General features: G+C 44.5%; 1 protein-coding gene across 5 annotated transcripts; it reads right to left on the bottom strand.

The window, feature by feature from the left end:
* Positions 1-1275: 1275 nt before the first annotated feature.
* pparg (peroxisome proliferator-activated receptor gamma) lies at positions 1276-17703 on the bottom strand. Of its 5 annotated transcripts, none has more exons than XM_028997558.1 (6): positions 17497-17703; positions 9403-9884; positions 7435-7573; positions 5483-5682; positions 3033-3522; positions 1276-2479 (listed from the first exon to the last, which is right to left on the bottom strand). In XM_028997558.1, exons 2-6 carry the CDS (start codon positions 9880-9882, stop codon positions 2232-2234), a joined length of 1557 nt encoding a protein of 518 aa, XP_028853391.1. In that variant the 5' UTR covers positions 9883-9884; positions 17497-17703; the 3' UTR covers positions 1276-2231. The 5 variants fall into 5 exon arrangements, with proteins under 5 accessions (XP_028853391.1, XP_028853392.1, XP_028853393.1 ...); XM_028997559.1 differs by lacking the exon at positions 17497-17703 and adding an exon at positions 17092-17308; XM_028997560.1 differs by lacking the exon at positions 17497-17703 and having other exon boundaries at positions 9403-9572; positions 9660-12350.
* Positions 17704-18029: the final 326 nt, after the last annotated feature.

Genomic DNA, 18029 nt, shown 5'->3' with positions numbered 1-18029 from the left:
CTCTATTGTTCACACAGTTGCGTGTTCGGCAAACCAACTGTGCCGTTGCGATCCACCTACGTGCCACATTTTCTTCATAACTTTCACCATCAAGGCAAATCCCAATGACTTTTGACTGTGTGCTTGTGTTGGACAGGGCAGAAATCATCACACCGGTACTTTCCAACACAAAGTCAGCAATCTTGAAAATATCTGCTGATGATATTTACATTTTCCAAGTTGATTAATGGTATCGAATTCTCCCAAATATTTTACTTGAAAACATTTTAGGGTACAGAACAACAAGAACGGGGAGCAAAAGCAATTGTGAAACAACAGAGATGGAACATTTTTTAAACTCCCCAGAGCAGGTGCCTCTTTTCAGGATCGAACCTCGTGCAGGACCCAAAATTCCTGCGCAGTCTTCAAACAATGAGGACAGGCACAAGCTGCTGCCTTCGGCAGGCCGCAAAACATACAAAAATACAGTTTCCTCCACCAAATGCTATCTTTGGCCCCGGTCCGTAAATGGGTCTTAAAGCAGGAAAATGTATTTTTTGCTATTATTTGGCAGATCCAGCAGAAGAGTCTTGGCAGGACACGGTCACCAGAGACCTGGTGGTAACAAAGTAAGGATATGCTGACATGACACAAAAACACATTTAATCATCATCATCATCATCATTGTCATCATGAAAACAGGCACCAGGCCACGGTCCAGATTACCCACCTGCCAACTCTTCAACGTGGCTCTGAGGGCCACTCAGGCCCTGGACGTCAGACGATCCCGAATCCATCCCTTTTCTCAGCAAAATGAGCTGGGAAAGCTCCACGAGATGTGATATTTTCAAACAGTGCGGTGGCGATTCACCTCGAGCTTTGAATTTGAAAATGGCGAATCCCCCCTCCCCAATCTATTTTCAGTGAACTGACTAAGTAGTGAGATTCTGTCATTCAGAACGAATTAAAACATGACTGTTGTTGAATGAACAAGCCTGGTTAAATAATGGAATCAGTCAGTTCCCTTTGAAAAAAAAAAAAAAGCTACTTTCATCTGGTAGTTAATCATCCTCTGTACCAGTTCAGCAGAGTTCGAGTTTTGCAATCACGACGGGGCGTGTTTGTTGAAACACGCAGTAAAAGGGTGACGTAACGGCCATAAAGTAGCATGGCATGTAACTGGATCGCACAAATCAGAGGAGGAAGTTTACTCCTGCCGCACCTTGACAGGGCAGTGGGGACTCGGCAAGAAAATCCCAGCCCGTGCGCTGGAAACAGTCCAGGAGGAAATGCAGATGAATGTCCAGAAAACATTTATTTACATCTTTCATATTAAGACAATTTCCATTAGACACAATAAAGCTTTATAAAATGCATAACCCATATGACAAAAATCTTAAATCAGCCTCTGCATATCTACATTCATTCAAAGATATAAAAACAAAGTATTTTGGGGTGGTGAAATACATGCCAGATATTTCTCCATATACAAATCGAGCAAAACCTTGGGAAAGCACTAGCGAGCAATGCATCAAAGTTGACGAAATACAAAATCACCACAGACAAAATAAATTATTTGACATTATTCCTTTTTTTTGCTTTTTACAAAAAAAAAAAGTGAACAGATGAAAATGAGATCATCTCTCTGAAAGCTGCAAATGTTTTTTTTTAAATTGATAAACTTGTCATGCGTCCACATCTCCAGAATCATGTGTGTAGAAATCATGCGTGCTTTAAAAAAAAAAAGTATTCACAGTGAATTTGTTTCTTCCCATCGTCAGGGGATCCTACATGCCAAAACCCTCCAGTAACACTTCACAGAAAACGGTATGTCATAAAGCTTATATAAATGTCTCTGTTTATTAACGTGGTGCAACGCCAGGCTATGACACCCTGTGCCAGTTCATAACAGCTGGTGACCTAATACTACAAACGACATATTGAGATTTCGCGAGCAGTTCAGCAGGGAAGGGTGGTTGAATATAAAATCAGCTCAATTGGCATGTACTGGTTTTGAACGGGCCTGGCAGTCGGGACTGGTGCCAAACCACAATTATGGCACATTTATTTTGGCTTTATGACAAAAGGAATTAAGGCATTACACAAAACACAAAAGTTCAGTACAGTCACGTACGCCAGACACGGTCCTGGCTCATTATCTTCGCGTTGGACTAACGAACGGGCGGCACGCCGTCCCTAATCCACTGAGATAACTAAATGAAGGCACAGACAAGACTGATTTGGCATCTCCTCTAGTACAAGTCCCTCATGATCTCCTGTAGAAGAGGGTGCAGGCACAGGTCGGCCTCTGTCTTTTTGAGCAGCTGCATGAGGTGGACGTGGTCGGACACCAGCTGCCTCAGGTCAGTCATCTTCTGCAGCACCTTGGCAAAGAGCTGGAGCGAGTCGGGGTGGCTCATCTTCAGCTGCAGCTCCAGGGAGTGCAGGACGGTCTCCTGCAGGTCCTCGATGGGCTTGATGTTTAACAGGCCCGGGCGATCTGCAGAGGATTCAGGTCATTAGAAGCACCTCATCAGTCTCTAATTACTAATAGGTCACAAAGTGCAACACTACCTACAACCACCTCAGGAGAGTTAATTTTTCACAAGCGTTCAGGCACAGGCCCTCAGTGGTAATCAAGTCAAGGTTCAAGGCTGAGATGTAATTAAATGACCAAGAAAAGTGACCAATAAATCGCTGCGATAATATACCACGCACTGCATTCATTTTTGGTGATACTGAAGTGAAACTATAGATGACAAAAGTCCAGATTAAAACAAGGCAATTACATCATCATCATCTTCAGTACTTTATACAAAATACTGATCATGTGGGTCTGGAAAACAGCAAACAAATTCATGTAATTTCCTGAATATGATGAGGTTTGAATTAACACAGAATTAATAGTAATGCAATACTGGAGACATATTTTGATACAATATTTGGTAACAACTGTTTTAATTAGTCTTGAAAAATACGGGTGATCTTCAAGGTCAATATGAAAACTACAGGTCTACACTCGACACATCGCACACCCCCTCTTCCCAACTCACCTCCACTGAGGATGATGACAGCCAGAAAAAGCGCCATGTCGCTGTCATCCAGCTCCAGCGTGTTGAACTTGACCGAGAACTCGAACTTGGGCTCCATCATCTCGCAGAAGGGCCGGCGCAGGCTCTTGAGGAACTCGCGTGTCATGAAGATCTGCCCGTAGGCGATGAGGGTGCCATCTTTGTTCATGAGTGGCGCCATCATGAGGATGAGCACCTCGATCACGCCATACTTCAGCAGCGTGACCTGGTCGTTCAAGTCCAGGTTCACGAAGCCCGGGATGCTCTTGGCGAATTCGGTGACCTCGCGAACGGCCTCGGCCGAACGTGATTGGCAGCTGTGGAAGAAGCGAAGCTCCACTTCGCTCATCGGCTCGCCCACGGTCACCGCGCCTACGCTGGGCCTCTGTTCTGGTGACGATGGTGGAATCTGGCGGCAGTTGATGAACTGTTCACCCTCCATTAAAGAACGCATGTCATGAATGACAAAAGGCTGCGGGCAAAACAGAAAAAGACAGTCATCCCATTATGTTCTAAAGACACGAATACAGATTTGTCAGATTTAATTTCTTTAGTAAAACCTATGAAGAAGAAGAAGTGGGCAATTGCAGTATTTTAACACTGCTACATAAAACCGGCTGATGTCACGCCAGGCTTTCACTGTCGAACCTTCCTCATCATCAAAAATGAAAGCAAGTCAACCAGAAAGTGCTGACTGGTATTCAGTTCCCCCTCTTCCAGACAGCAGCATCATACCATGAAGACCATGTCTGCTGGTGCACACTCCATTGAGGCTGTTCCTCTTTTGTCCCTTGCTGTTCATACTCTACCAGGCCTCAAGGCCACCTGCCAACTCCCACGTTGTTTCTCCCCACAAACAGAAGGAAACGGAGGAGTGGGGTGCTGAACGTGTGAGGTTTTAAACTTTTGGGTTGCATAGAAAAAGTACACCAGCAAAAAGGGTAACCAGCTCCTCATCCCCTAAACAAAGAGAACTAGCAATTTCGGTAAAATACATACTTAAATCCATGCATCCATATATCCTAATTTTTTCGGATATGAAATACACATTTTATAAGTAAAGTTCATTGTCATCTTAGCTACAGTATAACAAACAGGACAGAGTGGTCATATTTACATGGGGTATTTAAATGGAGTATGTATATATATATAAAAATAATACATATCTATATCTATATACTTTAAGCTTTTATACTTTTTACTGTAAAAAACTAGCCATTTACGTGTATGCTTTTGTCTGTTAAACTGCAAAGCATGCATGAAAGCTGCTGCGTGAAAAAAAACCTAGAGAAAGAGGCCAGAAAAAACAACTGCCCCGCCCATGGCGGCTTGAACATTCCCAACAATAATGTGCAAGCCCAGAGACACATAATGTGATATTAGCTGTCTTATCTTGGTGTTAATTGGTGTAATGTCTATTATGATTAAGAGGCTGGGGAGGAAAACTCTGTCTCAAAAGCACACTTGTTTTTTTAATAGTAAAACTATATATTCAATTAAATACCTCGTGTTCAAAGTCAAACAAGACCGTTCTAGTCTTTATTCATGTCACTCATCAGGTCTCAGTTATTTGTACTCAAACTGTAGACCATGCAATGTGAATGCACACTGCTTTCAGTAAGATTAATTGATTTTTTTTTTTTTTTTTGTGGAAGAACAAACCGGGTCCCGATTCACCACCACTGAGGCTGAACGCAGAAAAGCTGGGCTCAGACGCACCGGCACTGGCGCTTTCTGGCCTCCTCTATTCATTCAGGACTTTTTGCATTTCCTGGGCTTTCATAAATATTTCTGCATTCTGGAAACAAACAGATGGTCAGTATCACCGCGTCAGTATCTTCAGAAGGACTAGTCAAAACAAGCTGAGGCAATGGATGTTTAGCAGCCTTGGCCGTATCTCTTACTAGAAGGGCATGCGGCACTCCATCCCTCTGACTTGCGGAACGTGTAAACCTTCTGCGTATGGTTTTATGAAAAGAACAAAACGAGGGAACGCGTGCTGCTTTTGAGCGAAACAGACTTTTTTTTTTTGTGAACAAGCGAACATTGATTTAGGCCAGAGTTAAAATTCCCACGTCAAAGCACCCCGCTTCCGTTCCCAGTGGCAGGAATATTTTTCGTTCTCGAGTTGACGTGGCGAGCGTTCTTTTGCCTGCATTCATCAATGATAGGATCTTTTATTTTTATCACTTTCCGCCGACACACCGAATGTGGATTCAACTCTGATAACCCCGGCAGAAATGCACTGGCAAAATGTTTGAGGGCACATGCTCAGAACCTGTATTTCAACCTCCCACTCTCCCCCGTGGGCTGACATGCAGACGACCGGGTCACATGAGCGTGAATCACGGTCCCCGATAAGAAAAAAACCCATCAAATTCATTTAAGAAAATAATAATGCAAAAAGAAATAACATGGGACATGGGACTTACTGCACTGTCACTGGTCTTGCCAGAGAGGATGGCCCTGGCCTTGGCTTTTGTCAGGGGGAAGTTCTTCAGATAGGACTCGTATAAATGCTTGGCCAGGGCCCGCAAGTCAGCGGATTCCGGGTGCATGTGGTCCATGTCAGCGGAGACCTCGGCCAAAAGCTTCTCCTTCTCCGCCTGGGGCATTCGGCCAAAGCGAATGGCTGGGAAAAAGCAAACATACAAACATATTTATATAATTACACCCACGGAAAAAAAAACCCTTTTTGGCGGGTTCATGCTAATAACCAAGTTCTCCAACTGTGTGGGATGAATTCGGGTGGGATTCGGCTGGAAACCGGGCCTTCATAGTGATGCTGTGGAACGCCAGTGGTTTAGAACTGGGCCCTGATGCTAGTGAAGGGATTCAGGGCAGTCAGAATCATGCAATTGTTAAGTGAATTGGACGAATGGCTTTGTCAATGTCATAATAATCCACTCACACTCACCCATACAACATCAGATGAATCATTAAAAAAAGTGAAAACAAAGTAGGTGGGAGGGGTGTTGAAAGCAAAGAATGCATGTAAAGCGTCTTTTGCGTGCACATTTCCATTATATTCAGTGGACCAATGGAAGGCGTGTCTTTTGTTCCATGTGTGTGGGCAGCACGACCAATGTGCAACCAGATAAAAGCAGAACAGATAAAATCCACGAAAGGATCTGAAGGCATATGCACTTCATTTTCATTGTAAATTTTTGTGTATGATAAATCAAAGTCAAAACATGACTTCTCTCTTATTAAATTTTTTTCCTCTTTTGCACAAATTACAAATAATTTCAAAAGATTTGTAAGTGTTAGTCAAAAGAGTTTGTAGGGGTGGTGGGTGGTGGTTGTGTGGCAAGAAAAGGGGGAGGGGCCTGATGAAAAAAACGCCAGTGAACCACTGCACTAGGCATTGTAATGAAAAAAAAACCCCCAAAAACAAGCAAACAGGTTTGGCATCTGATCCCCACGTCCGCCACTCGCAGTCAACCGATACGCCGCGACTCCCCTTAATATTTACCGATTTGCGCAGGTTCTCGGCATTTTACAAGCCCCGGCACGCCCGCGGTGATTTTCGGGTTATATAAGGCAGATTTCAGTAATATGGCGTGCAGAGGGGGGTAAAGTAAGGTCTGAACTCGTGTGCTCTGGATGAGCAAACACGCCGCTGCCGCCGCGCTTATCTAAAATCCGCAAATCTGTGTGCGTTTTTCTCTGCGTCCTGTTATGTAATGCTGTGATATACGTCTGGGCATGCTTTTTTTTTTCTTTTTCTTTTTTTATGAATGAGTGATTAATTGACGTGTATACATTAACACCTGCGTGGTGCGGTTAAGCCCGGCCCTCAGTATACTCTGGTCTGGCCTCTGGCCAGGTGCCGTGACACAGCAGGAGCCTCCATGAATCATTGATTGAAAGAAAAAAAAAGAAAAAGAAGTCTAGACACAAGCACCTGAATGAATTGGAAGACAGAGAGGGTGGGTGTGTGTGTGTGTGTGTGTGTGTGTGTCTGTGTGTGTGTTCAGGGGATGCGAGAGCAAAGGAGGTGGGGGAACACAAAACACACCAATCACAGGCGATGGCGAGATAAAGACTAACCCGGCTGCCCTCGCCGCCAAAAGCCGCGGTGTTGAGCAGAAGCGCCCGCTTTGGCCTTGTGGGCCGGCGTTCTGTACGCCGCCTGCAAAACTGCAATATTCAGCTGTCCAGCTGCAGCCCAGCCTTCATGCTTTCGCTGCAGCAGCAATGTGCCACGTTAGTTGCAGAGGGTGACCACACGAAGGAAATTGAAAAGCAGAACAACCAAGGTGTTAAAAAAAAGAGAAAACACAAAAAGCCTCAAAAGGAAGAGAGGTGTCAGGAGAGGTTCTCAGAAAACGAGCAGAACGTTTGAGCTATTTTTGGGTGTTGTGCTTAAGTGAGTACTAACCGTTGTGTGACATGCCAACCATGAGGCATTTCTGGAAGCGGCAGTATTGGCATTTGTTGCGGCTTTTCTTGTGGATGCGACACCGCAGGTCGCAGTGGTCATAAACCAACTTTAACCGGATGGTTCTACGAAAGAAGCCCTGGCAGAGAGGGATAAAGGGATAAAATATGCTTCAAACAGCACAGCAAACCAAAAACACAGACTTAATACAACATAAACAACATAACAGAACACAATTTATGTTATAATTATAATTATATAACAATTATAATTTGTATGTTTTTTCTTTTGGTTAACATTGAATACTGGGTCCCAGAGACATACACATATATGGATATATGGAGCATCACATGAGTTATTCAGTGTAATTGTGGTTTATTCAATATAATGGGGTACACGTCCAAATACATTTTATACCCATGCCACTCTCAGGGGTTTGGTTTCTGATGTTGCCTCACTTAACAGAGCGGCAGATAAGACGAGGGTTAATGATGGCCAAGGGTTTATCAATATAATAAACTCACACGCCATGGCTCAACAGCTGGATCTGGACTTTGGCCAGAACAGAGGACCTTAATATAGCACCTCCCGTTCCTTAATGGACATTACAGATGACGGCACACTTGATTTTTGGACAAGCGATTATGTTTGGGAATTTATATGCACTAGGCTAAAAAAAAAAAAAAAAAAAAGATTCCAGAAGCTCATGTGAGACGAGACCTGGAGCACGAAAACACAAGGAAGCTGAGGTGTGATGGCAGAAAAGCGTTTGCTGGGATTTATTTAAAAAAAAAATTGTAAATTTCCTGTCCTAAAAACAAGTTGGGACTAAATTTAGAACATGTTCCGTCCAAATTTAGCTTCTTTGTGTTTAAAAATACTTAATTGATTAACCAGGCTGGACCACATAACAATGTCTAGATACTTTATTTGAACCCCTGCTGACCGTAACAAGCCATGTCATTGTGAATTGACAGGACCTTGAAGTCGAGGTTTTAAAATAGATCAATATTTTACATCTTTCGGAGTAGACCTTAATCAGGAAATCAGTGTAGAAAAAAAAGCTTCTGTTTAGCATTTCCTCGCCACATGATTCAAAGCACCCACACATACTCGTAAAGGTACCACTTGCATGGAAATACGCCTGCTGAAGACTGCGGGCAGGTTCTGTGCCCGTAGATATTTTCTGCCCGGCGAGTGGAAAGTTGCGCTGACTGCGTCTGTGGTTTCTATGACAGACGCTCATTAAGCGCGAGGGATTCGGTTGTCTGGTCTCCGCACCTTTTGACCCCATACACTTATTTGTCGACACAAATCTACCACACTGTACCAGGCGGGGTTTACCGATCAGAACAAAAGGGTTTTGAGGTTTTGACGAGAAATTACAGGAAGCTTGGTGATAGACTTAGCTGCTGGTGAAGGACAAAAAACGTTTTTTATTCAAAAGATATGCTTTTAATTTATGATATTAAAATACCCACACATTCAATGCATATTTTTGTTTTACTTTTAAAAACTTTATAAGGTAAATGTTTTTCATATTTGTTTTATTATGTAAATAAGTAAGTAAATAAATTCCTATTTCCCGCCATTCGTTGTTTTTTTTACACCCAATGCAAATTTGATTGTAGACATTTCAGGAACCTATGAATGTAAAAATGAAACTGAAACTATCAATCTGCAATGCAGCATAATCACGGATTCTTTTTGTTGTTGTTGCTATCAGCACTGTATGATCCGAAAGGGCACAATGAATTTTTTTTAACTAATTTATAGCACAGGAGAACCCTGTTCTGAGAAATCCACCTGTATCAGCATTTTTCACCATGGCGCATGAATCAGAAGGAATGCACTTGAAATACAGGCTCAGCCTCGGTTAAAACGCACTTAGTGGAATGTGCTGTTGTGCACGTGTACTTTCTGCAACTGCATTTTTTTACGCTTGCCTGTAGTAAAAATTACACTTACCTTGCATCCTTCACAGGCGTGGACGCCATAGTGAAAGCCAGAAGCTTTGTCCCCGCACACCCGGCACTCGATGTTCAGGACAGCAGCCGAGGCATCATCAGGCTGTTTGGAGAACGGCGGACCACTTTCTGCGTACTGGGGGGGGGATTCGGGTTCAAGTTTTATATAACCTGGGGAGCAGGAAGGAGCAAGATGGGTCAATGTGAAGAGCTTTCTGAATATGTCTACTGGAACGATGTGTTTTGTTGATAACCCACTCTGGTTCTCTTGTGCTCGGTAGCTGTACATGTATGACAGGTCCATCTGCGTGAAGTCGACCTGCGGCGGGCTGGGGTCGTACTCCATTCCTGTGATGCTGTTGTAATCTAACGTGGAGAAAGGCTTGAGGTCCAGCGAGTGAGAGCTGTCGTCCATCTCCATCAGCTCTACTCCGGTCAGGCCGAATCCCATGGGCCAGCCCAGCGTCTGCGTGTCCACCATATCTGCTCGCCAGAGAACAGAAATCAGGCTAAAGGCAAATCGGTGAAGCAACATGAGCTTCGGATGAATCAGACTAAGCTCTAACTAGAGGATCTAATGACATCTGGTTGCCGAATACTGTGTTTTACGTTTATTTTTCTGTGGGTTTTTCCCTGTGCTATTAGGCACAATTTGGTGGCATTTATGCACAGAAGCACTGCCTGCTTTAACATTTTTTTTTTAAAAATAGATATATATATATCTATCTATTTATCTCTCTCTCTCTCTCTCTCTCTCAATTCACTAGTAGTAGTAAAGTAGTAAATTAGCTACCTAACTGGCTAGTAGTAGCTCATTAGACAGGGAGTGCGAGGACGGGTCGGCACGATTCTCACACAAATGGCCTTTCTTATCACGTAAACAACAGCCAGTTCTGGATCAGGGGTACAGAGCGAACTCTGCCACTGACGCAGCCACACTCCAGGGAAATCATTTATTATTCAGGGGAAAAATAATAGTCAATTCAAGAAGAGTTGGGGCCACATTACAATTATTAATATATCCCAAAATATATCTATGAATTACCTGAAAAGAAAACATATTTATGTTAATAATAATTACACATTGGTTTGTAATATTGCATTACATATTGACATTTTCACCAGTTGTTTTATGTCATTATAATGCATTATGGGCGTATTTTGTATGAAGGTAAATTATAAGCCCCATTTTCTCTGTGGAGAAAAGGTCTATTTTGGAAATGAAGTGGGAAGAAGTCGTAATTCTTTCGAAATGCACTGTACACGTTCTTAACATGCTCTCTAGTACTAAAAGAAAAGGATCGCTCTAAACATAAAATGTGAGTCACACCAGTGTTTAAAGTAAATCTGTGTTGAAAGACAATGCTGTGAACTTTCACTCTGATGACCAATCAGATGAGCACATACTCAGAGAATGTCCCACAATTACATATTGATTTGAGACTGTTGCCTTGATTTCATTTCAATAGTACAAAAGGAACCAAGTGTTTGAATTAAAATTATTTATATATTTTTGTGCTAGAAATCACAAAATTACACTATTTGTGAATTGTATGAAGTATAAATAATTATAAATAGTTATCTGTTTATCTATCTATTTATTGCCTTGAATAATAATAATAATGTTATGCCAACTCACTTATTTGTATTACATATGAATTACCTTTTTTTTTTTTAAAGCAGTTTACTAGAAATAATATTTTGGAAATGCTCCAAAATCGACTCCAAAAATATCATTATGCCACAAACATCCTCTCTGCAATTACTTATTTTTTCCCCCTACCTGGATGGAATGTGAAATATGAAGCAACACAATTGAACGGGGCCCTATGTGAGCGGCCGATTGTTTAAGGCCAGGGGCAGCAGAGGAGGCTCCGCGCTGGAAACGGTGGGCAGAAAGGACTATTTATAGCAAAGACACAAGTCTTTCCGTCCAGCGTGTGTCAATTTTGCAATGTGGTAAACATTCTTAAGGCTGGACTTTTGCTCTGGTTGGCGAAGGTGAGAGGTGATGGGGTCAGGTCTCAGACCACGACAGGAAGCCAGCACTCTGAAGCATGATGAACTCTGCTGTAATCATCTAACAATTCAATCACTCAAACATGCATGACTGCGAGCCTATAAGAATTATATCAAAAACAACACATAACAGGCAGCGACTGGTCTCATGGTTTACTGAAAAAAAGGGAATCTGCTGGATATCTAGGAGGATTAGGAATGAAAGAAATGTGCTCAAATGACCCCACATCCCATTGGTGGACATTGGTTTGTGGTGCTGTGACGTTCGATGTGAACATTACAACACATGATAAATGACCGAGAGTTAATGAGCTGTAAATGAACAAAACAACTCCGACCAGCCCCACATGGGTAGATTTTCAGTTCTCTGTTCTCCTGGCACGCCTGGAATTAAACTCACATTCACACTAGGATTCACCGCTTTTTGCAAATACTACAAACAGGAGAAGTGAAGAACATTGACAATCCGGACACAAGATCATCAGTGAAGTCGACTATGAAAGGACAATCACAAGCACTGTGGCAAGGCAAGATGGGGAAGATACCAGACGATACCTTCAGAGTCCAATTTTCCGGCTGATTGTACAGCCAAAACGCTGGGAGATGAACGGTGTTCACGTGAAAGCCTCTCTGTTCCATGCGAGAGAGCCAACAAGAACGCTGCGCATGATGTGAAATACCCTCCACTGGGATGCTCTTGCAAAAGGAATAAATGTTTTCCATTGATATTTCTTAAGAGTGCAAAGCAAAAGCCAAGTCACAGGGCCAAAATTAACCTTCATTATTATAGAGCTTGTAAAATGGGGAAGAAACCATTTTTCACTTTTAGGAATCTAGTAAGAAGCCAGACGCCTCTTCTAGACATGTCAAAAATTACAACCAAATTTTTGTCAAAAAAACAAAAAAAACCCAAAACAAAACCACATGCTTCTGAACAAACAGATATCTGTTGTTAATGATAATAATAAAAAAAAACTCCAGTTCAATGAGCAATCAGCATGACGTGAGTTTATACAGCAGAACTGCTGGTTCCAGAACGGCGCGCGAGTATAACCTGCCCTTCTGCATTCACCGGCCAGGCAGCGCGTATCAGCAATACACAGGACGACAAAAATAGCAAGAAAACTCGCAGCTCTCTGCTTCCTTTACTTATCCAGCAGCAGCCAGTCAAAAAAGATTCACGGGTTTTAAAAAAAAAAAAAAAAAAAAAAAAAAAAAAAACGAAACAAAACTGCCCACTACAGCTCTAGAGCCAGAGGTCTAGCGGACGAAGCTCTGTGGTGTGACATTGATTTCACGTGATGTGCTTGTGGTTTGTCTGAAGCGATGAGCCATTTTCAAAAAGCATCATTCATTTCCTCGGCCGCAAAGAGATCGTCCACCCCAACGCATCCCAGCATCCACTAGTGCCGCTTTTAAGGAAGCGCCGTCGTGTGGACACGCCCCTGCACCTCACCTGTTCAGCACCAAGCCACCTCCGGCTTCTGTGAATGGTCTGCTGAGCTGTTGGTGTTGCTGGCTGTTGTGCAGTTGTCAGCTGTAGGTGACATCATGAGGTGAATAGGATTTTTATAGTATCATTTACAAAGACTCCAGAGTTGGAATTCATTTTCACTGAACATCAGTTCATTTCATTCATTCATTTTCTTTTACAGCATTTACCATTCCCCTTATCCAGAGCGACTTACAATCAGTAGTTACAGGGACAGTCCCCCTGGAGCAATTTAGGGTTAAGTGTCTTGCTCAGGGACACAATGGTAGTAAGTAGGATTTGAACCCGGGTCCTCTGGTTCACAGGCGAGTGTGTTACCCGCTAGGCTACTACCACCCACTGGATGTATATACATCCACCCACTGGATGTATATATCAGGAGTAAACCTATAGAAAAAAAATCTATAGATAAAGTCAGGATTAGAGCTTGATTAGGATAAAGCGCTAATTACGTAAATGTCAACAAAGGCAACGGCAGCTCGTGGTTAATAATCTTTATGCACGCTGGTGCCAGCCCTTGGTCAACACCTGCGTTCCAACAGGAGCTCCTCCCACACGTTCCTCTATTATTCATGCTGAAAGGCACAAGATATAAAATACATATGTCAGAAGCGCTCGGAATCCTCCATGGCTACGACGTTCGGTTGCATTTCTCTTGTAAAAAACATCAAAGCATCTCACATGAGCCGAGATCACGCAGTGACTTCCTGACCCCGGCGAGCGTGCCAGCGTCAGTGAGAAGGCGAAAAAACCCAAACCCTAACCCTAACCCGCGGCCAGGCCCGTGCCCTCTCGGTATGAGTGTGGCCCAGACATTAAAGCCGCCTGCGTGCCCACTCGGCTGGTTCAGACTTTGCTCACCGCTGGTTCAGGCCTGGAGCTGCTGATGGCAGGAACAGAGATCAGACCACGAACGGGGGAGGACGGTGGGACTGACTCACGCCTGCCACGAGCGCCGCACTACTCTGATTTTCTAAAATTTACGTTGTACAGGTGAGAGACCTGAGCGCGGGAGGGGGATTCTGGGACGAAACGTGCCTACGGTTGAAATGATTCATGGTGGCTTCCTGCCAGCGATAGCTGAAACTGGTAAAAAAAAATAACAACAGATGTCTCTGAATGAATGTAAGTCAAACAGGCCACGAATGCAACATTCATAACATTTTCATGAAATTTGGGACATTTTTCCGTCAGGCGTCCATCGCAGCGCGTTACTCCACTTGCGGCGTGGCACCTTCGGCCGCCCTGAGATCAGCCTGAACTTTTGACTTAAGAGCGGTTGGCCAACCAGACCGCTCGCCTATCCCCGGTAAGCGGAAGCGCGACTCGTTTTCCCACTCTGACAGCGCTTGTCCTCAGCAAACCATCATGTGGTCAAAGTGTGAGCTGTACAGCCAGCCAGATGACTTCCTGTTGCTTCACTTCTACTCAAGGACACGCAGCTTCCACTTCTCCTCGGCAAAGAAAGTCCACTCACATTTGCACATTCTACCAATATTCGTTTTTTTTTTAGTTGGGTCACGTTGACGGGACGACGTGCCAAGTGGTCAGTGGTCCCCTTAACAAATGGACCATCACGCCAAAATTTGCATTCAGCGAGCATTTGCGGAGGTCCAATGATAGCGTGCTGTGAGACACTGAGGAAGTAAGGCAGACATAAAAAAGCAAGAGTCATGATGTTTAGCAGCCAAACAGAGACAGTCAGAAAGGATTCTAAATTATAACTGCACCTCATTCTATAACGGCACCCGTGGTTCGGCTGCTAGGTTTTTAGCCGCATTCTTTATTTTTACCAACTTGAATAAAGACGTGTCAAAGGGAGATTTCCAATCATCAATCGGAGACATATTAGGACATTCTGTTTTTAATTCACTATGACCGTAAATGTATTTAACCAAAACATAAATGAATATTTTTGTTACATTCTCCGATTCGTCTTTATCTTCATATACGTCTATCTAGAGAGAAAGAGTGAGAATGGGATGTAGACATAGATGCGCGAGGACACACACACACACACACACATTTTTTTGGTGCCCGGCCATGTTAAAAAACCAGGTGCAATGAGAAACACGCACACTTTAAGGACTTTTTAAAAAAAGGATGCTCTATTCCCCATTAAGGTGAAGTGGTTAGGATTTCTGCGCCTCTATTGGAGGAAGTGGGCCCTAATTATTTACCGAAAACCCACTCCAGAGACTGGACGTGCTACAAATAACATGCCCCTGGCAAACGCCTCACATCCTGCGATCTTTATTGTGTTGCTCCTTGGGAATTTGGGCTTTGCTCAGTATCTAAGGACATGAACTTTCCCCCAATTGCTTTTAATAGGCATGAGTTAACGCTCGATTATTCCCAAGGGGGCGAGGGGGGGTCTCCGCTGCACTTCCCCGGTCGGATCAGGAAGGAGTGCTCCCTGTCAAGGTCCACTCGGCTTCAATCTAGTGTCCGAGAGGTGGAGGCCCGCTGTTCCTCGAGGTAGTACAGGAAAAAGGCGGGTGGGATCCCTATTCAAAGCGGAAAAATACGCGAACCCGCTCGTGACAAGGTGGGCCGAGGGTGGCTCCGCCACGGACGAGTTACAATTTGCATTTAACTCGCTTTCGGCGTGGAGGAGTCGCCCCACTCGAGCCTCTTCTTCTTCAGCTGCTGCTGCTGCCGCCGCTGACGGTCCGCAACCACAGTCACAAGCCACGTACCGAACGCGTGACTTTTTCTTCGGCCTCTTACCCGACCTGAAAATCACATTTTCATATTAAAAAAAATCCCAGCCGACTGTTTTTGCCATTGCAAACATGCAATAACATTTTCTACTTTTTTTTATACCAGGGTTGATTCATTTCAGCCAGGAAACAGGTAAAGTAACGTAAAATGACAGCCATCGGCGATAAGTCAACATCCAGAAAGCCAGCAGAGTCAGCACGACACCACGTCACCGCAGACCTGTGAGTAAAAGTCGGCAGGCTTACTGAGTGGCAAGTCCCGGTAAACGTGGTGTCTCTACTAGTGCCACAATTTCCTTTTACCACAGGCCAAAGTCCTCGGATTAAGTCTCTTACGCAACACACTTCATCGCATATTTCTGAAGTGTGTATTAATACCAATAACAGTGCACTTGCTGTGTCGTGAGTACGGAAGGTCAGTATGACCGTGTTATCAGATCGGAATTACACAAGATGTATTTTTTAAGCCTTTTTTTTTTTTAATTGTCATAAACCCTGGGTGCAAAATAAGTTTTCGGCACGGGCCAGTAGACCAAAAGCACAACCGGAAAGGACGAACGACTGGGATTGGCTCCGACAACTCATAGTGGGTTCGTCTCCGTTAGGTTTCATTCTGTCTTCAACGAACTTCGAGATATTTCGCTGACCGAATAATGGGATCCCTTTACATCACCGACTAACCACTTCCCCAATATTTAATAGCAGTTTCCCAAGCGCTCGCGGAAAATCACATCGCCAGCGTCAGAAGTGGTTTGGTAACGTCCTAAAATAACTGCTGCCATTTAACCAGTGACCGACCCGCCCCCGTCCACCACCGGGTCACGAGAACGTGATCCTGACGCTGGCACCACATCCGTCTGAAGTCACCCGAATCAGGAAAGTGCCAAATTCAGGGAAGACGGCATCACGCTGACCCCATTTCACACGTACACAACGCAAGAAGAAGCCGGGCCGTGAAACCTACACTCTGATCAGCTTCTGAAGCAGCAGATATTTAAAATATGAAATTACTGTTAAGCGTGTTGCCAGTGATTAATAAGCCCTCCTGTTATATGGCTGTTGGGATGTATACAGTCGACATGCCCCGGGGGGCACACATACACCCCTAAACATTTACATTTACGGCATTTATCAGACGCCCTTATCCAGAGCGACTTACAACCAGTAGTTACAGGGACAGTCCCCCCCTGGAGACACTCGGGGTTAAGTGTCTTTCTCAGGGACACGATGGTAGTAAGTGGGATTTGAACCTGGGTCTTCTGGTTCATAGACAAGTGTGTTACCCACTAGGCTACCAGTCGGCCAAACCAATTCGCAACGTTATGGTAAAATTACCATCATCATCATCTTCATCTCCACGCAGACATGCCCGACCTCAGTGGGTGACCCATCAGCATTTTAAACCCCACAAAGCACGCATTCATTTATTAAAAAAAAAAAAGTTATATTAACGAACCGTCTCTCGTCGTGCAGAAAAGACGCGTGGGTTTTCTCAGCTCCTGGAAACGAACCCACCTCAGAAGCAACGCGAACCGACAACCAGCACAGGACGCGGACCCGGTTCGGCGTCTTAATTGGCCAATTAACCAAAAGACCAACGTGTGACGACACGGCGTCTTTTTCAAAAATGAAACGGGCGTTCGAGGCTCCAAAGTTCTGCACACTCCGGCTACGTGACATAAACAAGGGACGCGGGAGCGTCAAAGTCCCCGAGTCACGCGACCCTGAACCTCGTGTCAACAAGCGGCGACACGGAGCGTCCGCGCGTCCCCGCCACGGTTCTTTTTTTTTATTCCATTTCATTTCATTTTAAATCTCCCGTGTGTGCGTGTGAATATTTATACAGAGGAGCGCGACTCACCTGACGTCGGTCCCCGACCTGAGCCGTGGAAGTCGTCCGAGCTCGGGGGTGGGGTCGCGGGCGCAGGTGGCGGCGACTTTTTGTATTCCGCCACTCCCCTCCCATTCGAGCGTCCGCGGGGGATCACATGGATGGAGCAACGCGGAAGAGAGCTCGCCTCCCTCGGTCCGTCCCTCCGTCCCTCCGTCCGTCCCCCCCGACCCGCGGCGCGGCGTGAGGCCGAGCGTCGGCGCACAGAGCCGCTCCGCAGCGCTCATTTAGCCCAATAATCTGAAATGTGACTATGAACGCACGCTTTAAACGTGATTTCCAGCCTTGAGGGAATGCATTCATGTGTATTTACATACGTTGTGCGTAATTGTGCATTTCGAACGACCCAAAATCCCCAATGTGTAAACTTGCAAGTGACGACTGTGTCATTTCTTTATCCACTGCGATATAAAATGCCCATGCTGGACCCTGTGATGGCCTAGTGATGGTGCCCTTTGACACCAGCAGATGAGCATGGTCCTCGGTGTCTTGCACGCCGAGCT

This window comes from Denticeps clupeoides, chromosome 12 (genome assembly GCF_900700375.1).
Source record: "Denticeps clupeoides chromosome 12, fDenClu1.1, whole genome shotgun sequence".
NCBI classification, from domain to species: domain Eukaryota; kingdom Metazoa; phylum Chordata; class Actinopteri; order Clupeiformes; family Denticipitidae; genus Denticeps; species Denticeps clupeoides.
The sequence above is the reverse complement of the archived record's forward strand: the minus strand, read 5'-3'. Positions and strand labels throughout refer to the sequence as shown.

Bases quoted from the DNA above. Each gene is read 5' to 3' on its own strand.
- pparg (XM_028997557.1), bottom strand. From the start codon at position 9,936: ATGTTGCTTCACCGATTTGCCTTTAGCCTGATTTCTGTTCTCTGGCGA. The intron at 7,574-9,402 runs GTAAGTGTAATT...CCTCTCTGCCAG, and splicing joins ACGCCTGTGAAGGATGCAAG to GGCTTCTTTCGTAGAACCAT. The intron at 5,683-7,434 runs GTTAGTACTCAC...GCTTTTTCCCAG, and splicing joins GGTTGGCATGTCACACAACG to CCATTCGCTTTGGCCGAATG.